Below are 26,331 nucleotides of genomic sequence, written 5' to 3' on the forward strand. Positions count from 1 at the left end.
AGAGCCACTCGCTGTTCTGCCACAACAAACTATCTGCTCCTTAGATAGAAGTCACCAAGGGGAGGGGACTTAGACTACTTTTATATGGGAGAAGTGTCAAAGAATTAGTGGGAATATTTTCAAATTACCACAGATACACACAAAATCTGCTCAAGGCAATGTAGCTACCATGATAGAGGCCTGGTGCTAATTTTCTGGGCCCTCTGGTCTAGTTGGGATGCAGTCTTCCACCAGGCTCTTCTTCAGTACCTTGTAGAACCTTGGTCTTAACTCCCTTATCTTTCAGAGACTCAATTTGTCCTTGTGAAAAGAGAAGGAAATTAGTACCTGGGAATAAAGGTAATAAATAAAGGAGGGCATCTATAAATGTCTTTCACCTGTGCCATGCAAAAGCTAGATGCTTGTAAGTCCTTGTTTCATTGTAGCTTTCGAGTATCATTCTCCTTGGTAAGAATGATAGTTTGTAATTCTACAATGCCCCTCTTTGCAGTTAATAATGAATTTTCAAATATCAGTATGAGAAGCCTCTTTGAGAGAATAAGAAATTACTCTTGTTCTTTAATACGTATTTGTAAGGTCTTAGTTTAGGTTCAATTGTTGGCTCATAGTTTGGCATAAGGGGACTCAAAAGTTCAGTCTGTTGGGGAAATTAGCAGTCGAAGAGCAGTAGAGAAGCACATGAAAATAGTAAAAACCTGGTAATTTTGAGAGCAGCCTCATCTCAGTTGGGATTACACCTCAACTACCCAGCACCTCTCTAAGTGGGCTTTTTCTTGTTCATTTTTTCCTGCTCCAAGGGTAATCCCTGGTTCCGAGAAAATAAAATTTCAACAGTTTCACAGGTATGTGGCATCATGTACTCAGGTTAAAGACCATAAAGAAATTAAGGGACTTTTAGAAGACCACACAACAGGGGCACCTGCATGGCTCAGTTGGTTGAGCATCCAACATAGGCTCAGGTCATGACCTCACAGTTCGTGAGTTCGAGCTCTGTGACTGACTCTGTGTTGACAACTCAAAGCCTGGAGTCTGCTTCAGATTCTGTGCCTCCCTCTCTCTCTCCCCCACTCACATTCTGTCTCTCTCTCAAAAATAAACATTAAAAAAAAGAAAAAAGACCACACAACAAATTCTTTGCAGAGCCTCTACCCTTTCTGGAACTTTATATCTTTGATTTTATTTACGGGAAGTACTTAAAACAGAAACGGATGAAATCATGCAAGTGCTACCGCACTATTATTCTGTACAGTTATGTTCTAATTTTTCCTGGCAGGAGTAATTATATGCATCATAATAACTCAAATGAAAATAACCCTTCCTAAGTTAGAGTTGTTGGTAGTAAAGGCACATGACAGGAATAAAGTATCCACAAATCATCTAGAAAGTATAAAGTACTCATAGGACTAATTTTAGTAAATGTTAGTGTTAATTAGGACTTTGAAACTCACTCAATTAGTCATCCCTAAAAGATTGGTTTCACGTGTCCAGCTAAAGTGGCACGTCTTTTAAACAACTTGTTTTTGGCAACAAAAATTAGCACACGTAAAAAGCAGAGCAGAAATGCAAATTACCTGCGTGATTCTAATCCAGGGATATTCAACAAGTTATTTTACCTCATGTTTGTAATATATAATCTTCCAAGCATTTAAGCACAAAATGCTAGCCTTTGCTCTCTCCACCAGAAATCTCATGTGCTTTCAAATGTTTTATAAAGCATAGGAGAAAAGCATACAAAGATGCCCCACCTACTTTCTCTCACCCCTATTTTTAAAAGATCGGAATAGACTCATTAAAAAAAATTTAACGACTGTTTACTAACAATTAGTGATTGCTAATTACAATTTTAAAGGAAGAGTTAAGAGAAGATACCAGCTGGGGATAAGTTAAATTCGGGGGCTGCGGAAAGACATCTCTCCCTTCCTCACCCTTCCAGATTGACTACGTCCCTGGTCCACGCGTGCGCGCCCTAGTCCTTAGGAGCTGGCTCTCACTGCCTGGGAACGCACCGTGGAGAACCAAGAGCCAGAGAGGCTCACGCGGTAGCCTGAAGGTGGGGGGGTGGGGGGAGGAGAACCTTCGTCATCGTGGGCCACCAGACGGGAACCTCATACCTAGTGCTTGCCGCACGAGGCGTAACTCCGAGATCCGCTTCGAAACAGCTCCTACCCTTGTCTAAAAGTAGCTCTAGGAAGCTGAGCTGTGAAAGAAGCGAATGGACCAGGAGGCCGAAAACTCTCCTTGGGGTTGCCCAAACGATGCATTCCTCCCCACACCTTGGGACCAGCTCGGCATTGCAGGTGCCCCTCGACTGCCAGAGGGAGGCGTGTCATCTACCAGACGGAAGCTGCGCGAACTACAGGGTCCCAGATGGGGCGTCTCACACGCTTGCCGCGTCACCGTGGAGACGGGGGCGGGGCCGGCGCAAGACTCCAGAGCAGAGGCGCGGGAAGCGCCAAGGCAGGCGGTGGCCGCGGGGGGCTAGAGCAGCGCCAGCTACGTCTGCCCACTCCCGCTGGGGCTTCTGGAGGCGCGAGGCCTGAGGGTTCGGCTTGTCCAGGTATGAGGCTGGATCGAATCGTCCCCAGCTTGTGAGTGGCTCGGTCTCCTCGGTTGGGCGGCGAGAGCATGTCCCTCCGAGTTGGGCCCAGTAACCTACTCTCCTCTCTGAGCCTCCGCTTCCTTCCCTAGAAGTAAGTGCAAGCGGTGCTGCCTACCCATTGACTGTGATTCGGGTGTGGAAGAGGTGTGAAGAGAGCGCGCAGGACTCGCGGAATCCGCCTTTCTCGCCCAGCGCGGAGCTCGCGTCCTTCCCGTCCGGGGCTGCTTCCGGTCAGCGACTTGTTGCCCAGGCCCCGGGGCGCCGCATCCTCCCGCGATTCTGGTGCGCTGAAGGCGGGTGCGGGTGCGTGCGTCCCGGTAAGGCTCTTTAGCTTGCGCGGTTCCCTGCTGCGTGGCCGGGCCGGGGACTTCTGTGCACAGACCTCAGGGTCCCCATCTGATCCCCGAAGGGCCCAACAGAGCAAAAACAGTGAAGCCTCTCCAGCAGTGGGAGACCAATGCTTCGTTTTTATTTCATAAGAGGCTAGTCAGCTTTCCTGTCAACCTCTGTGTAGATGCAGTCAATGTTGAACGGATGGTGTTAGGGACCTGAGTACCAGCCCTACAGCTTAGCTAGTTACCTCACTTAGATACTTCGTTGGGAAAATGAAATGGCTACCGCCCGTTCAGGTGGTTGTTAAAAAGCAGGTAATTAATGAAAAATGCTTAGTACTATCTATACTTGGCACAGAGTACCCGCTTCATTAGTGGTGTTTTGTTTTGTTTTGTTTTTGGTCTATTCGTTTTAGATTTAGTGGTACCCGCCTAACTAAGTGCGTTGAAAGTATGAGACTTCTAATGTCAGAGAAGCCTTCCTGGAAGAAGTAGTTGAAACTTATTCTGGGGCTTAAGATATAAATATAGGCCTTTCTTCGCTTTTCTTTCATAGGCTTACTCATTTCTCATTGTTAGCAGCCACAAAATACCGTAGAAACTTCTTTAAGAAGTTAACTTCGTCCGGGGGCGCCTGGGTGGCTCAGTCAGTTGAGCGTCCGACTTTGGCTCAGGTCACGATCTCGCGGTATGTGAGTTCGAGCCCCGCATCGGGCTCTTTGCTGACTGCTCAGAGCCTGGAGCCCGTTTCAGATTCTGTGTCTCCCTCTCTCTCTGACCCTCCCCCGTTCATGCTCTGTCTCTCTCTGTCTCAAAAATAAATAAATGTTAAAAAAAAAAAAATTAAAAAAAAAAAAAAAAGAAGTTCGTCGGAAGGACATGCTCTCGCCGCTCAACCGAGGAGGCGGAGCCCTCAGGCCTCTAGTAGACCCGCCGGCAGTGGGCAAATATACGTGATTTTTAAAAACTAATATTAAAAGTTTGTAATAGAAAATAGCCCTATTCCCCAGTTATAATTTCCATTCTGCTAGGTCTTTCTCTGGCTCTCCTGGAAGTTGGAAGTAAATATCCTTATGGGTGATATTTCCTGATTTTTTAGTTTTACACATAAAGTATTGACTGCTTCTTGTGGAAGATAAGTGCTTAGCTCAGTTTTCCTTCCATCTTATCGCCACTGTGGTTATGTGTTAATTTAATGTTAAATTAATGGTCGGGGCTCTGGGGTGGCTCAGTTGGTTAAGCATCTGACTCTTGGTTTTGGACTCAGGTCTGATCTGTGCTCGCTTCGGCAGCACATATACTAAAATTGGACTCAGGTCTGATCTCATGGTTGGTGAGTTTGAGCCCCCCATCAGGCTCTGCACTGATGGTGAGGAGCCTGCTTGGGATTCTCTTTATCTCCCTCTCTCTCTGCCCCTCCCCCGCTCAGATGTGCACGCACACGCTCTCTTTCTCTCTCTCTCAATAAATAAATAAACTTAGCAAAAATTTTTTTTAAATTAATGATCAATGTTCTATAACATTTCATAGCTAAATCAAGTAGAGTACTGCAACTCTTTCTTCTCCATCTCATTATTTTTTCTGAGAATTAATAATTATCTTCTTTTCTCATTTGCCTGGTATTCCATACACAGATCACTAATTTTTTTTTCTGAGTGATTCAGCATTTCTTTTATGCCTATCAGTAATTTTCTGCAAAATTACTCTAAAAACGGTCAATTTCCTCTCTTTCTTGGAGATCCTCCTCTTCTCTAATCTGAACTGGTTGCTCTGTGCCTGCTGTACTCAGTTCTAATCTGGAGACTTCTTTTCACATCTATCCTGGGATTTTCTTCTTTTTGATGTTGTATTGAATTCATTCTTGCCTGTATTCCCATTTTTTTCCCCTTAATTTGCTTCCTTGGTTTTTGGGATACCTTTTCCTGTAATAACTGCTACTTCTACTTCCTCCTTCTCTTTTTCTTCCTTAAACAGCTTTATTGTGATGTAAGTCACATATGATACAATTCACTAATTGAAAGTGTTCAGTATTTTTTAAATCTATTGTTATGCAACCATCTCACCATACTCAATTGTAGAACATTTTCACCATCCAAAAAAGAAACCCTTATATGTTAGTAGTAATTCCCTTTTCCCTTCAATCCTCCCAGCCCTAGACAGCCAGGAATTTACTTTATGACTCATAGATTTATCTGTTCTGGACATTTCATATAAGTGGAATTGTATGATGTTATAGGTCTTTGTAATTGGCTTCTTTCACTTAGCATGTTTTAGCATGCAACCATATTTTAACATGTAACAGTACTGTGTTTCTTTTTATGGTTGCATAATATTTCATGGTATGGTTATACCATATTTTGTTTGCCCATCCATGAGTTGATGGACATTTGGGTTTTCACTTTTTTGGCTCTTATTTTTTTGGCTATTATTAATGTCGCCGTGAACATTCATGTACAAGTTTTTGTATAGACGTTTGTTTTGAGTTCTTTTGGCTATGTACATAGGAATGGAACTGCTGGATCAAATGGTAACTCTATTTATCTTTTAGAGGAACTGCCAGTTTTCCAAAGTGGCTTGCACCTTTTTATATTATCACCATCAGTGTATGAGGGTTTCACTTTCTCTACATCCTCACCAACACTTACTATCTTTTTGTCTTTTTATTTTGAAGTTTAATCTCTACACCCAACATGGGACTTGAATTCAAGACCCTGAGATCACATTGCTCCCTCCAACTAAGCCAGCCAGGTGCCCTAATCTTTGTCTTTTCGATTACAGCCATCCTAATGGTTATCTTATTTGATTTGCATTTTCCTGATGGCTAATAATGTTGAACATCTGTAATGTGCTTATTGGCCATTTATGTATTTTCTTTGGAGAAATGTCTATTCATATCCCTTGTCCATTTTTAAATTGGGGTTTTTTATGGAGTTGTAGGAATTTTTAAAAATATAAACTAGATGTGTCTCTTAGCAGATTTGCAAATATTTTCTCCCAGTGAGTGGTGTTTTCACTTCCTTGATGTCCTTTGTGTCCTTTGAAACACAACTGTTTTTAATTTTGACAATGTCTAGTTTTCCTGTAACTTCTCAAGAACCGGGTAGCCTAAGCTTTTTCTCCGTGCACGTGGGAAAAAGTGTTTGATCTACTCTGACATTTAGCCTCTGTGCAGCACCTCTCATCTGAGGATTTATTTCAATTTTGAGAGACTTTCTTCTTATTTCTTTGATCATTTCTTCCTCTTTCACTCTCATCTCTCTCTGGAATACCTGCTAGTTGCATATCTGATCCCCTGGATTGAGCCTCTGATTTTCTAACTTTTTTTTCCTTTTGTCATTCCCCCCTCCCTTTCTCTGTCTGGTACATTTCTTCAATGTTATCAGCCACCTTCTAATGTTTTAGCTCTCCTGTTTCTTGTTCTTCTTTTGTTTTCTTTTAAATAACCCTTATTTTATTCAATGGATTATATTATTCTATAGTATGTACTCTTTATGTTTTTGAGGATATTAACTATAAGAGTTGTCTTTTTGTTGTTGTTGGTTTTTTCTTGTGTTCCCCATATTGTCTTTGTTTCATCCAGAATTTTAAGAAACATTTTGTTATGAAATGTTTCAAGCACTTATTATATGTACCCATCACAGAGGAAACCCCCCCCATATACCTTTATCCACGTTTACTACTTTCCCTCCCATTTTAAAAAGTCTTTTCCTTCATGATGGTTGCAAGATGGGGTTTTTCCAACCCTACCTCTTCCACATTTCTCAGTGAGCATTCTGTGTATGGATGAGCCCTCCCTTCTCCCACATGTATCTGTCTCTTCATTTGTTTATTTTCAGCCCTGACTCATGAATAGCCATTTTATTCTATGGGTTTTATTACTGTCCTTAACAATTTTAGTGCTCAGATTTATCCTAACTTATCTGTAATTTTTTTGGTATATTCTGTAAAAGATGAGGTGCTGTTTTAAAAAACAACCAACACTGCTATCACAGTAAAAACCTTAATGGTAATTCCTTAATAACTTATTAAAATATTTTTTAGTGTAGAAAAAGTTTAGGGGTGCCTGGTTGGCTCAGTCAGTTAAGCTTCTAACTTTGGTTCAGGCTATGATCTTATGGTTAGTGAGTTTGGGCCCTGCATCAGGCTCTCAGCTGTCAGCACAGAGCCTGCTTCAAATCCTCTGTTCCTCTCTGTCTCTGCCCCTCCCCTGCTCACGTGTTCTCTCTCTCTCTCAAAAAAAAAAAAAAAAAAAAAGTTTACATGTCCCTGATTGTTCCATGTTTTTTTAAGTTTATTTTTCTTTTTTCTTTTTTCTTTTTTAAAGTAGGCTTCTTGCCCAGTGTGGAGCCCAAAGTGGGGCTTGAACTCATAACCCTGAGTTCAAGACCTGAGCCGAATTAAGAGTTGGATGCTTAACCAGTGGACCCACTCAGGTGCCCCCAAAGTTTATTTATTTATTTTTAGTAATCTCTACACCCAGCGTTGGGCTTTGACTCACAACCCCAGGGTCAAGGGTCACACACTCTTCCAACTGAGCCAGCCAGGCATCCCTGTTTCATGTTTTTTTGTCTGACAGTTGGTTTGTAGTTAGATTGTTAAAATCAAGGTCGAAAATCAAGATCCAAAGTCAAAGTCCATATGTTGCATTTGGTTGCTATGCATCTTAAGTGTCTTTTTTTTTTTTTTTTTTTTTAATTTTTAAAGTAATCTCTACACCCAACGTGGGGCTTGAACTCACAATCCAAGATTGAGTCACATGTTCCCCTGACTGAGCCAGCAAGGCACCCCTTTAGTGTCTTTTAATGTATAAGTTTCCCTCTCTTTCCTTTGCTGTTCACTTATTGAAGGAACTGGTTGTTAGTCTTGTGGTTTCCTACATCATTGATTTTGCAGAGTGCAGAATCATTTTTATTTGTTCCCTCCATTTTTTATAAGTTGGTACTTCATTGTAGATGAGGCTTGTTGATATTTAGATTCAAGTTCTTGGCAGGAATACGTCATAGGTTGTGGCACTTCCTCAGATTCCTGTTTTTGGAATTGGAGGTCACATCTTATTGGAGGTCACATCTACATGTCTTGTGATTCTTGATTGTCCATTCGTACTTAAGTGTCAGCAACTGAGAAATGATTTGGAAGCTCCTAGTGTCTGAGCAGGACTTGTAGGTTTGTGAGCTTTTCTCTAAGGGCAAGCCTACATTTTCACTGAGGGAGGTAGGCACGGGTATAAGAATCTTCAGGGCTGTTCATTCTTAGCATCTTCTGCAAAAATTCTTCCCATCTCCCATCTCTCCTGAATCCTTCCCATCTTCCCATCTCCTCCCTGATTGGGAGGTACCAGTCTAGCTGCCAGAATTCTGGAAGCAGAGTGTGGAGAAGCAGTTGGATACCCTGCCTGGCAGGGGTTGGGAGGAGACCAGGGCCCCCAAATGCTCACCATATAGACTTTCATTCAGTCCTCTCATTTGTGGCCTATAGCTATGATTGTGGGAGCCATTCCTTATTCCTTCTAGTTCTCAGCTCTTCTGGGATTCTATGGGCCTGCTGTCTTTTGTATCCCACACTGTAGATATTCACTTCTCAAAATGTTAGGCCAGTTAATTTTCCTCCATTTTCTTGCAAAGATTTGTGGAAATCTTTTCTATGGTCTCTTCTATCTCTTGGACCTTAGGGTTTATACCCTTTTATCCTTTACTATCATCTTAGGATGTCAATATATGGGTTTAACTGGGAGTCCACACCTACTAATCTCATTTTTCTTGGATTATCTTTTGTATTTGGTTATTATGTGTATTCCAACTCAGGAGCAAGTTCATATTCATACATACCCTTACTGAGATCTGTCTGGGTCTTTCCAGTATTTATATATCTCATCTGTCAAGTTCCAGACATTGCTTTAGATATTGGAGATATAGTGGTAAGAAGGTCAGATATGTTTCTGTTTTCCTGTTTTCATGGGATTTATATTCTAGTAGGGAAAGCAGATAGTCACAAGTAGTTGAAATGTTGGCACAGAGTATATAACAAAAGGGAATCTTTGACCGCGGATAACATTCCATGGAATCATTATAACAAGACATATACCCAAGGCAATGACCCATTTATTATAACAGTATTTAGCCAAAAATCCCTATTTGATTATCCTTTAATTTACAGAAATAGTCGCTAATGGTGACCTTTGTTACTTGGAATGTGATACTAGAAAGAGTAGGAGGACAAATGTTTGATGTCAGTAAGGACTATTTTTTGTACAGATTAACTCTCTTCTCTAGCTAATTCCTTTTCTGATTGTCATTGAAATATATGACCTTGATTATAAGGGTGATTTTATTCTTTTAGAATGAATGTCTTTTTACGAATGCCTCACAATTACTCGACATAGGACAAGTCCGCCCTATTAGCTTTCTTCCACCATGTACTTAAATCTTACTCCTTTGTCTTACTACTTGAATTAGTTTCCAAAGGCTGCTGTGACAAAATGGTATACACTGGGTGGCTTAAAAACAACAGAAATGTATTGTCTCATAGTTCTGGAAGCCAGAAATCTGAAATCAAGATGTCAACAGGGCCATCCTCTTTCTGAAGGCTCTGGAAGAGGGTCTGTTCCATGTGCTTTTCTTAGCCCTTGGTGTTCCTTGCCAGCAGCCCTTGATGTTCCTTGGCTTATGGACACATCATTCCAGTCTCTGCTTTCATCATCACATGCTGTTCTCCCTGTTTGTCTGTATTCACATGGCATTCTCCTTTTGTGTGTATCTGTCCCTGTTTCTCATCTTTGTTTATAAGGATGCCAATCATATTGGATTAAGGGCCCACCTTATTCCAGTGTGATCTCATCTGAATTACATCTGCAAAGATTCTATTTCCAAATCAGGTCACATTCATAGGTACTAGGGGTTGGGACTCTAGCATATCTTTGGGGAGGACGCAATCCAACCCACAACATGGCTATTCTTTGCATCAAGAAATGAATAAGGGGTGCCTGGGTGGCTCAGTCAGTCGAGCGGCTGACTTAGACTCAGGTCATGATCTCATGGTTTGTGAGTTCAAGCCCCATGTCGGGCTCTGTGCTGACAGCTCAGAGCCTGGAGCCTGCTTCACATTCTGCCTCCGTCTTTTTCCCTCTGCCCCTCCTCTGCTCGCGTGCGTGCTCTCTCTCTCTCTCTCTCTCCTATAAATAAACATTAAAGAAAAAAAGAAATAAATAAAAACATGTTATTTAGTTTGTAATGAATATAACTAGTAGAAATTATCACCCACTGAAAATGGGGACTGTATATAGTAATTTACTATTGACCAAAAACTGCCTGGAGATTTTTTTTTTTTAATTTATTTAAATTTATTTTTTATTTTAACTTGTTTTATTTTTTATTATTTTTTAAAATTTACATCCAAATTAGCATATAGTGCAACAATGATTTCAGGAGTAGATTCCTTAGTGCCCCTCACCCATTTAGCCCATCCGCCATCCCACAACCCCCCCATAACCCTCAGTTTGTTTTCCATATTTATGAGTTTCTTATGTTTTGTCCCCCTCCCTGTTTTTATATTATTTTTGTTTCCCTTCCCTTATGTTCATCTGTTGTGTCTCTTAAAGTCCTCATATGAGTGAAGTCATATGATTTTTGTCTTTCTCTGACTGACTAATTTCACTTAGCATAATACCCTCCAGTTCCATCCACCTAGTTGCAAATGGCAAGATTTCATTCTTTTTGATTGCTGAGTGATACTCCATTGTATATATACACCAGATTTTCTTTATCCATTCATCCATCGATGGACATTTGGGCTCTTTCCATACTTTGGCTATTGTTGATAGTGCTGCTATAAACATGGGGGTGCATGTGTCCCTTCAAAACAGCACCCCTGTATCCCTTGGATAAATACCTGATAGTGCAATTGCTGGGTCATAAGGTAGTTCTATTTTTAGTTTTTTGAGGAACCTCCATACTGTTTTCCACAGTGGCTGCACCAGCTTGTATTCCCAGCCTGGAGATTCTTAAAAAAATTTTTTTTAATGTTTATTTATTTTTGAGAGAGAGAAACAGAGTGTGAATAGGGGAGGGGCAGCGAGAGAGGGAGACACAGAATCTGAAGCAGGCTCCAGGCTCTAAGCTGTCATTACAGAGCCTGACATAGGGCTCAAACTCATGAACCATGAGATCATGACCTGAGCCGAAGTCGGACACTTAACAAACTGAGCCACCTAGGTGCCCTTCCGGCTTGGAGATTCTTACATGTAACAACCAAAAGAATTAGTCTAGGCAAAAAATAAGAAATCTTGTCTTCTTCTGGTGTTCTTATGAAGGGAAGTTGGAGGTCTTGTAACATCACCTGGACAGGAAGAATGAGCCAGTTATAGCCTTTTTTTTTTTTTTTTAATGTTTGTTTATTTAGAGAGAGCAAGCATGAATTGGGGAGGGGCAGAGAGGGAGGGTGAGAGAATCCCAAGCAGGCTCTGCACTGACAGCATGAAGCTTGACCCTGGGCTTGATCTCAGGAGCCATGAGATTATGACCTGAGCCAAAATCAAGAGTTGGATGCTTAACTGGCTGAGCCATCCAGGGGTGCTGCCAGTTATAGCCTTTTGGTGTCATTTTCTCTCCTCCCAGTTTCCTTTCTTATAACTTTTCAAAAATGCAAGTAAAAAAAATTCAGACTTGCTATGTTCATCTGTTGTTGAGTTAAGGGAGGGCAGGAGATTAGAAGCTGGCATGTACCTGTTCAGAAATGTGGCTGCTAATAGGCTTCAGGTAATTTACTCTCCTTTTCCTTCTTTTTCTTAAAAGGGGAAGATCAAAGACTTTTTTGATTCATGAAGAATCTGCTCACTAAGAAGCATATATCAAGCCGCTGGTCAAATTTCCATCCAAAAGGAATTAAGCAGAGAATGCAGAGGAAGGTGGACTCTAGGTGAGTAATAGGACTTGACAAAAAAACAAAAAAACTGAAATTATGGCCCGTATAAAAACATGTAAACATTTTGTCTATAAAAATAATAAATAATAAATAAGTAGTTTTTTTTCCTAAATCATGAATGGTGAGAAAGGAACTTCAGGTAAGGATTTTTTTGTTGTTTTAGGTTTCTCATCTAGAATGTAGAGTATAATGCACATTTCATACTTTATGTTACAGTTCAAAACCATTTTGAGTGTGTGAAAATATCCGTCATTAAAATTTTTATTTTGAGCAAGAATGACGATTTTCCCGTGGAAGTTATCCCCCCCCCTCCACACACACAAGTGCTTTATTGAATTCAATTGTAGACTGACATGTATATAAAATGCTGTGGAAGGAGTGAGAGCCTCAGGCTATTGGCAGCTGCTAATAGCTTCTGTAATGTTTTATGATCTCTGAAATTGCTTCGAAAATTGTCAGTGAGCCAGTGGCAAAAGTAATAATGTATTGTAATGGTCAGAAGGAGGCCCAAGCCCAGGACCCAGATGTTCAGGCACTTGGTGGTGGAGGTGTAGACCTGGGCCCCAGCATCACCTGCCATCTTTCGGTACTTAGACTTCATGAAGTAGGTGAATGCCATGAAGGCCAGGCAGCACAAGTTCATGAAGATTGTGTTGAACAGGGACCAGACAATGTGGACAGGCACCTATGTCTTGATGTGAATCACAGTAGTTGCCACAGGACCTGAGCTCTGGGGCACCCTGAGTACAGCCACCTTATGCTTCATCTTGAACATCTCATATGTTGTGGGGACACTGGTGTGGGTGCCAGGGAAGAAGGGCTGGGAATTGCTGTTTGTGGTGCAAGACAGAGCAGCTGTGGTCCGGATGCTGGATGGTGCTCTGGGCCCTCCCTTTCCCCAGGAGTTCTGATTTCTCTTAACATTCCTTTTTTGGTGTTTGGGGAATCCTGAGGTTAGAAGTTCTAACATCAAGGCTCACTGGCTGTTGTATCTTTCTCCTACTTCTTACCGTGGTTGCTTATAGCCTATACTAAGGTTCTTTTGATTCCAAATAGCAGAATCAGCTCTGGCTAACCTTGACGAAAGGAAGGAATTTACGAGAAAGACTGTGGTTTACTAACCAAGCTGAGCCGCCCAGGGTCTCCTCCTTTATAATTCTTTTAATTTATGAGAAGTCAGTGGTAATGCCCTCTCTTTTATTCCTACTTTTAGTGATCTATATCTTCTCTCTCTCTTTTTTTCCCTAGCTTGTCAATTTTGTTGAAGGGTTGTTACGGTTATACTATTTTTTCCTTAAGCTAATTTGAACTGGGTTTTTACTGCTTGTAGCCTATGATGCTAACTAACCTGTAGAAATTTTTTATAGAATCTATTAGGCCTTGGGGGCAAGGTTGAAGCCAGGGTATAATGGGAGGAACCTATTCAGCAGTGGTTTGGACCCTTCCTCTGAGTGGTCCTTATTGGTACTTCAGCCTCCAAAGCCTGTTCAGTCTGTATCTCAGCTCAAAATTCAGTCCTGGGAGAATGAATCTGGTTGGTCCGGTGTGACTCAGGTTTCTTCTTCTGTCCTAATCCACTGGGACTTGGAGGGGGGTCACAAGAGTTCCAGCATAGCTGCTGAGGTCTGCCCTTCCTGATCCCACAGAAAAGGGATCCAGCACCCTGACTGTGTTTACTGTATAATCTGTAGAGTACTCTGCAGGCCTGCCTTATTTCATCCTCTGAAGCAAGTTAACCATGGCTTAAAATGAAGTTCTGTGACCTCTAACTCTTGTTTAGTTTCGCTAATTACTGTACTGCTTTAGATGTGGGACCTTGAGAAGGGAATATGTTTGCTTAAAAAAAAAATTAAACTGGGGGCGCCTGGGTGGCTCAGTCGGTTAAGCGTCCGACTTCGGCTCAGGTCATGATCTCACGGTCCGTGAGTTCGAGCCCCGCGTCGGGCTCTGTGCTGACAGCTCAGAGCCTGGAGCCTGTTTCAGATTCTGTGTCTCCCTCTCTCTGACCCTCCCCCATTCATGCTCTGTCTCTCTCTGTCTCAAAAATAAATAAACGTTAAAAAAAAATTAAAAAAAAAAAATAAAACTGTTAGATATAACACAGGTGCAGAAAGGTGCATAAAATGTACTGTTAATCATATAATTTTGAAATAAACATGTAATCACCATCCCCTACCCCGGGTAAAGAAATAGCATATTGTCAATACCTCAGAAGTCACTTTTACGTATCCTTTCCTTTTTTTTTAAAAAAAGAACATAAGTAGTGATTTTTTTTTTTTTTACATATCCTTTCCTAATCACACCCACTCCTTCTTTCCTAGAGTAAACTGCTGTCCTACCTTAATAGTAATCATTTTCTCAAATTTGTTTACATTTTTACCAGTTAAGTTGCATTACCAAACAATATAGTTTAGTTTGGCCTCTGCCTTTATATAAATGAAATTGTATGTATTCTTTTGTGTCTCGAATTTTTTCTCTCAGGATATTTTTATAATGTTGATTTATTTATTTTGAGAGAGAGAGAGTAAACATAAGCAGGGGAGGGGCAGAGAGAGAATCCCAAGCAGGCTCTGCCCTGACAGTGCGGAGCCCAGTGTTGGGCTTGAACTCACAAACCATGAAACCATGACCTGAGCTGAAACTGAGTCACACCCTTAATCGACTGAGCCACCCACCCAGGTACCTCTCTCAAGGTTTCAAGATTCCTTCGTGTTATTGTCTATAGTTGTAGCTTGCTCATTTTTCTTGTTCTATAATACCACATTATAAGAATATTCCACAATTTATCCATTCTGTTGATGGGCATTTGGGCTGTTTCCAGTTTTTGAACGTGATGAACACTCTCATATGCATAGTTTAGCACACAGTGGTTCTCAAGTTTGAGCCTGCATCAGAATGCCATGGTGGGCTTGGTAAACAGGATGGCCAGATTCTACCATCAGTTTCTGATTCAGTAGGTCTGGAGTCATGCTCAATTTGTATTTCAAGTAAGTTCTCGGTTGATGCTGTTGGTCCAGGGGTCACACTCTGATAACCATTATTTTAGGTATATAATTGGGAACAGGTTGCTGGTCAAAAGATAAGAGAATCTTCCATTTTGCGAGGTAATGGCTTTGTAAATTGGTTGTACTCGTTTGTGCTCTCACTGACCATGTTTGGATTTGTTACCCCACATCTCACCAACACTGTGCTTTGTGGTGGGGGTGTAGCCATAGCTCACTGTGCTTTATATTTATATTTCCTAATTTCTGTTGCTGTTTAGGACCTATTTTGAGGCATCTGTATCTTCTCCCTCTTTGTGGCTCACTTTTTTCACTCTGGTATCTTTTGATGAATTACAGTGTTTTAAACTTTAACTTAGTAAAAATGATCAGTCTTTTTTATATATCTTTTCTGTCATGTTTTAAGGGATCTTTTCATTTCCTGAGGTCATGAAGATACTCTGTATTGCCTTCACTGCTTTATTATTTTGCCATTCATACTTCTTTCTCTAGACCATTTGAAAGTGATTTTTGTGTGTCATGTGAGTTTCTTTTTTTTTTTTTTTTTTTTTCCATGTGGATATCCAGTTGTGCCAGCACAGTTTACTGGAAGGACTTCTGTGTATCCTCAACTTTATCATTCATCAAGGGTCCATTTAAGCTAAGGTCTGTTTCTGGGCTTCTACTTTGTGCCTGTGGTTGATTTGTCCCTGCTACAAAGTCCTGATTATATAGCTTGACAGTAAAGCCTGAGATTTAAATTTAAGTAAGGTCTCACCTAGTAATTTTTTTAATTTTTTTTTTTTTCCTGAGAGAGAGCATGCCTGAGCAAAGGAGGGGCAGAGGAAGAGAGAGAATCCTAAGCTCTCCACACTGGGTGTGGAGCCTGATGTGGGGGTCAGTCTCATCGATTGTGAGACCATGAGACCAGGACCAGAGCCTTTTTTTTTTTTTTTAAGTTTATTTATTTATTTTTGAGAGAGAGCAAGCAGGGGAGGGGTAGAGAGAGAAGGAGAGAGAGAATCCAAAGCAGGCTCCACACTGTCAGCACAGAGCCTGACATGGGGCTCGGATTTACAAACCATGAGATCATCACCTGAGTTGGATGCTTAACCAACAGCTACCAAGCACCCTGAGCCTTTTTTTATTTTTCAGTTTTTTTTAATGTTTGTTCATTTGTTTATTTTTAAGTTTTAACTTTATTTATTTTTAATTTACATCCAAATTAGTTAGCATATAGTGCAACAATGATTTCAGGAGTAGATTCCTTAGTGCCCCTTACCCATTTAGCCCATCCGCCATCCCACACCTCCTCCTGTAACCCTCTGTTTGTTCTCCATATTTATGAGTCTCTTATGTTTTGTCCCCCTCCCTGTTTTTATATTATTTTTGTTTCCCTTCCCTTATGTTCATTTGTTGTGTCTCTTAAAGTTCTCATATGAGTGAAGTCATATGATATTTGTCTTTCTCTAATTTCCCTTAGTATAATACCCTCCAGTTCCATCCACGTAGTTGCAGATGGCAAGATTCCATTCTTTTTGATTGCTGAGTAATACTCCATTGTATATATATACCACATCTTCTTTATCCATTCATCCATCAGTGGACATTTGGGCTCTTTCCATACTTTGGCTATTGTCTGTAGTGCTGCTATAAACATGGGGGTGCATGTGTCCCTTCGAAACAGCACCCCTGTATCCCTTGGATAAATACCTAGTAGTGCAATTGCTGGGTCATAAGGTAGTTCTATTTTTAGTTTTTTGAAGAACCTCCATACTGTTTTCCACAGTGGCTGTACCAGCTTGCATTCCCACCAACAATGCAAAAGAGATCCTCTTTCTCCGCATCTTCACCAACATCTGTTGTTGCCTGAGTTGTTAATGTTAGCCATTCTGACAGGTGTAAGGTCGTATCTCATTGTGGTTTTGATTTGTATTTTTCTGATGATGAGTGAAGTTGAGCATTTTTTCATGTGTCAGTTGGCCATCTGGATGTCTTCTATGGAGAAATGTCTGTTCATGCCTTTTGCCCATTTCTTCACTGGATTATTTATTTTTTGGATGTTGAGTTTGATAAGTTCTTTATAGACTGGATATTAACCCTTTATCTGATATGTCATTTGCAAATATCTTCTCCCATTCTGACGGTTGCCTTTTATTTTTGCCAATTGTTTCCTTCGCTAGGCAGAAGCTTTTTATTTTGATGAGGTCCCAGTAGTTCATTTTTGCTTTTGTTTCCCTTGCCTCTGGAAATATGTTGAGTAAGAAGTTGCTGCGGTGAAGATCAAAGAGGTTTTTGCCTACTTTCCCCTCAAGGATTTTGATGGCTTCCTGTCTTACATTTAGGTCTTTCATCCATTTTGAGTTTATTTTTGTGATGGTGTAAGAAAGTGGTCCAGGTTCATTCTTCTGCATGTCGCTGTCCAGTTTTCCCAGCACCACTTGCTGAAGAGACTGTCTTTATTCCATTGGATATTTTTTCATGCTTTGTCAAAGATTAGTTGGCTACACGTTTGTGGGTCCATTTCTGGATTCTCTCTTCTGTTCCATTGATCTGAGTGTCTGTTCTTGTGCCAGTACCATAGTGTCTTGATGATTACAGCTTTGTAGTATAGTTTGAAGTCTGGGATTGTGGTTACCTCCTGCTTTGGTTTTCTTTTTCAAGATTGCTTTGGCTATTTGGGGTCTTTTCTGGTTCCATACAAATTTTAGGATTATTTGTTATAGCTCTGTGAAGAATGCTGGTGTTATTTTGATAGGGATTGCATTGAATATGTAGATTGCTTTGGGTAGTATTGACATTTTAACAATATTTGTTCTTCCAATCCATGAGGATGGAATCTTTTTCCATTTTTTTGTGTCTTCTTCAATTTCTTTCATAAGCTTTCTATAGTTTTCAGCATATAGATTTTTCACCTCTTTGGTTAGATTTATTCCTAAGTATTTTATAGTTTTTGGTGCAATTGTAAATGGGATCGATTCCTTGATTTCTCTTTCTGTTGCTTCATCGTTGGTATATAGGAATGCAACCGATTTCTGTGCATTGATTTTATATCCTGTCACTTTGCTGAATTCATGAATCAGTTCTGGCAGTCTTTTGGTGGAATTTTTAGGTTTTTCCGTACAGAGTATCATGTCATCTGCGAAGAGTGAAAGTTTGACCTCCTCCTAGCCAATTTGGATGCCTTTTATTTCTTTGTGTTGTCCGATTGCACAGGCTAAGACTTCCAATACTATGTTGAATAACAGTGGCGAGAGTGGACATCCCTGTCTTGTTCCTGACCTTAGGGGGAAAGCTCTCAGTTTTTCTCCATTGAGAATGATATTAGCGTTGGGTCATTCATATATGGCTTTTATGATCTCGAGGTATGATCCTTTTATCCCTACTTTCTTGAGGGTTTTTATCAAGAAAGGATGCCGTATTTTGTCAAATGCTTTCTCTGCATCTGTTTAGAGGATCATATGGCTCTTGTCCTTTCTTTTATTGATATGATGAATCACATTGTTTTGTGGATATTGAACCAACCCTGCATCCCAGGTATAAATCCCATTTGGTTGTGGTGAATAATTTTTTTAATGTGATGTTGGAGCCAGTTGGCTAATATCTTGTTGAGGGTTTTTGCCTCCATGTTCGTCAGGGAAATTGGTCTATAGTTCCCCTTTTTAGTGGGGTCTCTGTCTGGTTTTGGAATCAAGGTAATGCTGGCTTCATAGAATGAGTTTGGAAGTTTTTTTCCTTCCATTTCTATTTTTTGGAACAGCTTCAAGAGAATAGGTGTTAATTCTTCCTTAAATGTTTGGTAGAATTCCCCTGGAAAGTCATCTGGTCCTGGTCTCTTGTTTTTTGGGAGATTTTTGATTACTAATTCGATTTCCTTACTGATTATGGGTCTGTTCAAATTTTCTATTTCTCCCTGTTTTAGTTTTGGTGTTGTGTATGTTTCTAGGAAGTTGTCCATTTCTTCCAGATTGCCCATTTTATTGGCATATAATTGCTCATAATATTCTCTTATTATTGTTTTTATTTCTGCTGCTGTGTTGGTTGTGATCTCTCCTCTTTCATTCTTGATTTTATTTATTTGGGTCCTTTCCTTTTTCTTTTTGATCAGACTGGCTAGTGGTTTATCAATTTTGTTAATTCTCTTAAAGGACCAGTTTCTGGTTTCATTGATCTGTTCTATTGGTTTTTTTTTTTTGTTTGTTTGTTTGGTTTTTTTTGGTTTCGATAGCATTGATTTTTGCTCTTATCTTTATTATATCCTGTCTTCTGCTGGTTTGTGGTATGTTTGTTTATTTTTGAGAGAGGGTGCATGCATGAGTGGGGGAGGGGAAGAGAGAGAGAGGGAGACAGAGGATCTGAAGTGGACTCTGCGCTGACAGCAGAGAGCCCCATGTGGGGCTTGAACTCACAAACCATGAGGTCATGACCTGAGCCGAAGTCAGATGTTTAACCGACTGAGTCACCCAGGTGCCCTCCTAACCTAGTATTTTTAAAAGACTGTCTGTAAGCTATTCTTGATCTTTGCAATTATATATAAGCTTCAGAATCAACTTTCAAGTCTTTTCCCCTTCACACAAAACAAAAACTGTTGGGGTTTTAATTGGGATTACTTTGAAGATATAGATCAGATTGGGAAAAATAATTGTATTTTGGTGAGTCCTAAAATTTTCCCTGTAAGAATGTTTACAACCTTATCCCCCCCTCCACCTCCAGTAATCACTACACCCAACATGGGGCTTAAAATCATAACCCCAAGATCAAGAGTCATGTGCTCTACTGACTGAACCAGCCAGGTGCCCCAAATGTTTACAACTTTCGTTAGATTTACTCCTGTGCTTGGTGTTTATGGTTTGAAAACAGTATATAAATCTAAATAGTTTTATTTTTGTTAGTTTATAGAAATACACAGATTCTGAATTTCTGAATTCACATAATCTCCAAAATTTCTTTTCCCCTTGATCTCTTGGTGTTTTCTCAGCACTCTCAGAGTTATTCTGAGACATGTGTAGAGCCTTATAAAATTTGACTTGCTCAACAGGCACATTCTCTACTGAGATGGTACAAGGAATGCTTTGCCCTTTCTTTTCCTTTGTTTTTATTGAGGTATAATTGATGTACAACATTATGTTAGTTTCAGGTATACAGCATAATGATTTCTGTGTTTGTATATATTGCAAAATGCTCACTACAGTGTCTAGTTAACATCTTTCATCATACGTAATTACAGAATTTTTTTGTGATGAGAACTTTTAAGATTTACTCTCTTAGCAACTTTCAAATATGCAATCTAGTGTTATTAACCATAGTCACCATGCTGTACATTATATCCCCATGACTTATTTATCTTATAACTAGCAGTTTGTAGCTTTTGACTCCTGGCACCTGTTTTGACCACCCACCCCACCTCTGGCAACCACCAATCTGTTCTGTGTATCTGTGAGCTTGTTATTTTGTTTTTTGTTTTGTTTTAAGATTCCACATATAAGCAAAATCATATGGCATTTGTCTTTCTCTGTGTGACTTGTTTCACTTAGCACAATGCCCTCAAGGCCACTGATATTGCAAACGGCAGGATTCCATTCTTTTTTATGACTGAAGAATATTCTATTGTATATATTATTACCACAATTTCTTTGGTCATTTACCTGCCAGTGGACACAAGTTATTTCCGTCTTATTCCTTTATAATATATGCTATATATATATATATATATATATATATATATATATATATATACACACATATGTATATGCTATAGTGAACATGGGGTTGTGTATATCTTTTAATTTTTTTTTTAACGTTTATTTATTTTTGAGACAGAGAGAGACAGAGCATGAACGGGGGAGGGTCAGAGAGAGAGGGAGACACAGGATCTGAAACAGGCTCCAGGTCTGAGCGGTCGGCACAGAGCCTGATGCGGGGCTCGAACTCACGGACCACGAGATCATGACCTGAGCCAAAGTCAGGCGCTTAACCAACTGAGCCACCCAGGTGCCCCGTGTGTATATCTTTTAGAGTTACTTCAGATAAATCCTCAGAAGTGGAATTGCTAGATCATATGGTAGGTCTATTTTTAATTTTTCTTTTACCTTATAATCAATTTATTAAAAAGGTTGATTTAAGCATCTGTAATGGTGACATCAACCTCAATTCCTGGCTCAATACTGATGGAAGTAATCTGTTTAAAAATCTCAGAAGGATTGTGCAAATCAGTGAGTCGCTTATGGATCCTCATATGAAAACGATCTCAAGTCTTAGAACCGTCACCACAAGGAGTTTCTCTTGTAATGATTCTGAGAGTCTTGGTAGGCATCCAAACTGGTCCTTTCACTTTTCTTTTGTGCCTCTGATCAAGTCAGCACATACCTTCTCCAAAGATTTTACATTGTGGCTGGTTATAGTAATTCTGATTTGGAGAATTGCCACCTCTTGTTCCATGGGTGTCTTCCTGGTGTCTTGAGAAGCCATGGCTGCATCCTGGCTTCCTGAACGACTTGTTCCTCAATAAGACAAACAGCGATGAGTCAGGAGCAGTCTATCTTAAATTTTTTGAGGAACTTCCATATTGTATTCCACAGTGGCTCCTGGAGTTTGCATTTCCACCAATAGTGTACAAGGGCATTGTTTTCTCCACATCCTCACCAACGGTTATTATTTCTTATATTTTTGATACAGCTGTTCTCACAAGTGTGAGGTGGTATCTCATTGTGGGTTTTTAAAAAGTTTATTTATTTAGAGAGAGACAGAGAAAGTGTGCACGAGTACAAGGGAAGGGCAAAAGAGAGGGAGAGTCCTAAGAAGGCTCTGCACTGAGAGCAGGCTCTGCACTCAGCGCAGAGCCCAATGTGGGTCTCAGTTTCACAACTATGAGATCATGAGCTGAGATGAAACTAAGAGTCAATCACTTAACATACTAAGCCACCCAGGCACCACTCATTGTGGTTTTGATGTGCATTACCCTGATGATTAGGTATGTTGAGCATCTTTTCATGTACCTGTCCACCATTGTATGTCTTCTTTGGACACATGTCTATTGAGATTCTCTGTGTGTTGCAAACTATGAGTCTGGAGTTCTCTCTTGTCCAGCAAGAGAGTGGATGCAGAATTGAATAAGAGAAAGGCTAGTGTCTGGGAGGAGACAAGAGCCCCGAATGGGATTTTGTCTCTGTATTTATTGAGCTCTCATGATCTTACACATGTGGTGACGTGAAGAAAATAGTCAGGTAGTAATCATTAACTTGTGTGTGTAAAAAGCAAGGGCCTGGGTGGCGAGTGGCATTTGTGATCAGAGCACAATAGTATATTGGTGCCAGATGGAAAGTAGTTTACTATAACGAGTTACTTGTGATCCCATTATAATATCTTGCTAACTAACCTTGGGCACTTTCCCCCTGTGGTGGCGACTTTCAGCCTTAAGCTTTTTTAACTCATTTATGTAAGTATGAGGAATTCTTGAACCTGTTTCCCCACATCTGCCCATTTGTAAATTGGATTGTTTTGTTTTTTTATTTTTATTTTTTGCTGTTGAGTTGTAGGAGTTCTTTATATACTTTGGGTATTAACCCCTTATCAGACATATGATTTGCAAATATTTTTTTTCATTCAGTAGATTGTTTTTGCATTTTGATTATTTCAGTTGCTGTGCAGAAGGTTTTTAGTTTGATTTAGTCCCATGTGTTGATTTGTGCTTTTGTTGCTTTTGCTTTTGGTGTCAAATCCAAAAAAATCAGTACTGAGACCAGTGTCAAGGAGCTTACCATTTATGTTTTCTTCTAGGAGTTTTATAGTTCCATGTCTTATGTTCACGTCTTTAATTCATTTTGAGTAAATTTTTGTGTATGGTGTAAGATAGTGGTCCAGCTTTATTCTTTTGCATGTAGCTGTCCAGTTTTCCCAACATCATTTATTAAAGAAACTTCCCTCCACTGTTTATATTCTTGGTTCCTTTGTCATAAATTAATTGACTATATATGCATGAGTTTATTTCTGGGCTCTCTATTCTGTTTCATTGTTCTGTATGTCTGTTTTTATGCCAATGCCATACTGTTTTGATAACTATAGGTTTGTAATATAGTTTGAAATCAGGGACCAGGGGGTCTCCAGCTTTGTTCTTTTTTCTCAGGATTGCTTTGACTACAAGGTCTTTCTTGGTTCCATACACATTTTAGGATTATTTGTTCTATTTCTGTGAAAAATGCCACTGGAATTTTCATAAGGATTGCATTGAATCTGTAGATGGCTTTGGGTAGTAAAGATATTTTAACAATATTGATTCTTCTGACCCATGTCACGGAGTGTTTGAGGTGACTTGATAGAATACTGCAAGTAACAAGAATCGACTATATATACATTTTTGATATTGACTTTGTATCAAATAGTCTTGATAGATTCTTATAAATTTTAGTAATATACCTGTAGGTTTTTTGGGGTTTTCTACATGCATAATCATGTCATATGCAAAATGACACTCTATTGCCCCCTCTCTAATCTTTATGACTATAGTTTCTCTTTTGTGCCTTAGTCTGCCAGCCAGGACCTCCAGTACAATGTTGTACAGAAATGGTATTGGTCTTACTTGTCATATTCATAATCTCCAAGGGAAAGCTGTCAATGTTTCACCTTAAGTATGGTATCTGCATAAGTTTTTCTTAGATAGCCCTTAGTAGATTAAGGCTAGTATAAGATTTTTGTCATGAATGGATATTGAAAATTTTTTAGTCAACTCTGTTTTCTGCATCTATTGAAATGACTATATGATTGTCTTTTCTTTTTTAAATCTTTATTTAATGTTTATTTAATGTTTATTTTGAGAGGGAGAGTATGTGTGCAAGCAGTGGAGGGGCAGAGAGAGAGGGAGATCCCAAACAGGCTATGTGCTGTCACCAAAGAGACTGACACAGGACTCAAACTCATGAACCATGAACCATGAGCCATGAGATCATGACCTGAGCTGAAACCAAGAGATGGATGCTTAACCAACTGAGCCACCCTATATGATTGTCCCCTGTATGATTATCTTAATGGTTGATTTTTCTTTTCTTTTCTTTTTTTTTAAGGTTTTATTTTTAAGCAGTCTCCACACCCAGTGTGGAGCTTGACCTCACAACCCTGAGAGCAAGAGTTGCACTCTCCACCCACTGAGCCAGCCAGGCTCCCCTTCATGGTTGAATTTTCTAATATTAATTAACCTTCTCTCTTTCTGGAATTAATCCTCCCTCATATTATATTATCCTTTTTCTATGTTGCTGACTTAAGTTGGCTGCTATTTTGTTTAGATTTTTATGTATATATTCATTAATGAGATTGATATAAATTTTTCTTTCTTCAAATGTCCTTGTTAGGTTTTGTGTTAAGGTTATGGCTAGTCTCCTAAAACCACCTAATTTTATATAGATTTTGGGTGGGTAGTGTTCCTTTTTTAAAAAAGAGTTCTCAGGGGCGCCTGGGTGGCGTAGTCGGTTAAGCGTCCGACTTCAGCCAGGTCACGATCTCGCGGTCCGTGAGTTCGAGCCCCGCGTCAGGCTCTGGGCTGATGGCTCGGAGCCTGGAGCCTGTTTCCGATTCTGTGTCTCCCTCTCTGCCCCTCCCCCGTTCATGCTCTGTCTCTCTCTGTCCCAAAAATAAATAAAAAAAAAAAAAAAAAAAAAAAAGAGTTCTCAGAGTAGTTTATGTGAGATTGGCGTGAATTTTTCCTTAAATTTTGACAACAAATCATCTAGGCCTAGAGTTTTCTTTGTGGGAAGGTTTTTATTACTGTTTATTGTTGCTAATGGTTATTGGACTGTTCATATTTTATACTTCTTGTGTGGTTTTGATAACTTTTTTTTTTGTAGCTGTCTATCCATTTTACCTGCATCTTCATATTATTTGTATCAAGTTGTTTATAAGTATATTCTTAGGATCTGTAATGATGTTTCCTTTTTCCCCCTAATATTGATTTATTTGGCTTTTTCTCTCTCTTCTTGACCAGTTTAATTGACTATTTGTCAATTTTATTAGTGTTTTTAAAGAACTAACTTTTCTTTTTGATCTTCTCTATTTTTGTTTTCTATCTATGCAAAAAAGAATTAACATTGCAGGCTGGAGACTGCTATTCTTAGAAAGTCCTGCTTGCAGGGGTACCTGGGTGGCTCAGTCAGTTAAGCGTCTGACTCTTGATCTCAGCTCGGGTCATGATCTCAGGGTTGTGAGTTCAAGTCCTATATTTAAAAAAAAACGTAAAATAAAAGAGGGGAGCCTGGGTGACTCAGTCAGTTGAGGGTCTGACTTCTTTTCAGGTTATGATCTTGTGGTGCAGGAGTTCAAGTCTCACATCAGGCTCCCTGCTGTCAGTGTGGAGCCCACTTCAGATCCACTGTCTCCCTCTCTCTGTGCTCTTTCTCTCTCCAAACAATATAAACATTTTAAAAAAAGAAAAAAGAAAAGAATGTCCTGCTTACAAGGTTGACCCCTGACATGTCTAGAAACTTAGATTTGAAGAGGATTCTCACCAATCCCCAACTGATAAGGATAGTTAACTGTGCCTGAACTGTTTGTGCAAACAATGTGGTATATGCTGAATACCTGCTCTCCTTCTAGGAGTCTAGAATTTTGGTATGTGATTGGTAGAGGGTGCCTGTAGGACCAGCACCCAGTAAAAACTTCGGGCATTGAGTCTCTACAAAGCTTCCCTGATAGACAATACTTCACACATGTTCACACAGTTCGATGCTGGGGGAATTAAGGGTATCCTATGTGACTGCCCTGGCAGAGGACTCTTGGAAGCATGCATTTGATTTCTAGCAGCCTTTGCCCCATTCCCCTTTTCTCTTTTCTGATTTTGCTTTGTGTCCTCTTGCTGTAATAAATCATAGCTATGAGTATAACTATATGCAAGTACTGAGTCCTTTTTTTTTTAATGTTTGTTAATTTTTGAAGGAGAGAGACAGAGCGTGATGGGGGGAAGCCAGAGAGAGAGAGGGAGACAGAATCCAAGTAAGCTCCAGGCTCTGAGCTGTCAGCACAGAGCCCAATGCGGGGCTCGAATTCACAAACTGAGAGATCATGACCGAAGTTGGACGCTTAACTGACTGAGCCACTCAGGTTCCCCCTCTGAGTCCTTCTTTCTAATCATCACTGAACCTAGGGTAGCCTTGGGGATGTTTGACACACCATTGTGAATGGCAGGTATTTCTATCTGAGATTGGGCTACTTATTGTCCACATTTATCAGTCTGTCTCATTGAGCTTATCTATTTAATTTCACTTGTGCATTAAAAGAGATTTGCATCACATACAGAGATGATTCTCCCTTTTCCCCGTTACTCCTCAAATTTAAGGTCTTTTAGGGATGGTGCAGTTAAGAAACCTTATCCTCCAAAGACACTGGCCAACAAGAAGTCGTCTGCCTTCTCTGGGATCCAGAGAGAGCTACCTAGTGCTGGTCATCCCGTGCAGTATCATGCCTCACATGGTTGGACCCGAAGGAACCAGTTACGAGAATTGCGCATCAGGTGAGCTTGCTG

The 26,331-nt window shown here is 40.0% G+C and overlaps 1 protein-coding gene and 1 pseudogene across 22 annotated transcripts in view; one reads left to right on the forward strand and one right to left on the reverse strand.

Annotated features, from left to right (window-relative positions):
- Positions 1-2,136: 2,136 nt before the first annotated feature.
- The window catches only part of SFI1 (SFI1 centrin binding protein), a 106,189-nt gene continuing 81,994 nt past the window's right edge, over positions 2,137-26,331 (forward strand). For 3 of the 22 annotated variants that reach the window (XM_058690880.1, XM_058690887.1, XM_058690892.1), the window contains exons 1-4: positions 2,143-2,557; positions 2,689-2,916; positions 11,718-11,841; positions 26,146-26,319. In XM_058690880.1, the coding sequence (XP_058546863.1) occupies positions 11,744-11,841; positions 26,146-26,319 (272 nt within the window). In that variant the 5' untranslated portion in view covers positions 2,143-2,557; positions 2,689-2,916; positions 11,718-11,743. Of the gene's footprint in view, positions 2,917-11,717; positions 11,842-26,145; positions 26,320-26,331 lie in introns of all 22 variants that reach the window. The other 19 variants (XM_058690888.1, XM_058690893.1, XM_058690901.1 and 16 more) reach the window with 13 other exon arrangements.
- LOC131489111 (small ribosomal subunit protein uS10-like) lies at positions 20,946-21,296 on the reverse strand (annotated as a pseudogene).

The sequence above is a fragment of the Neofelis nebulosa genome, chromosome 11 (assembly GCF_028018385.1).
Source record: "Neofelis nebulosa isolate mNeoNeb1 chromosome 11, mNeoNeb1.pri, whole genome shotgun sequence".
Classification (NCBI taxonomy): domain Eukaryota; kingdom Metazoa; phylum Chordata; class Mammalia; order Carnivora; family Felidae; genus Neofelis; species Neofelis nebulosa.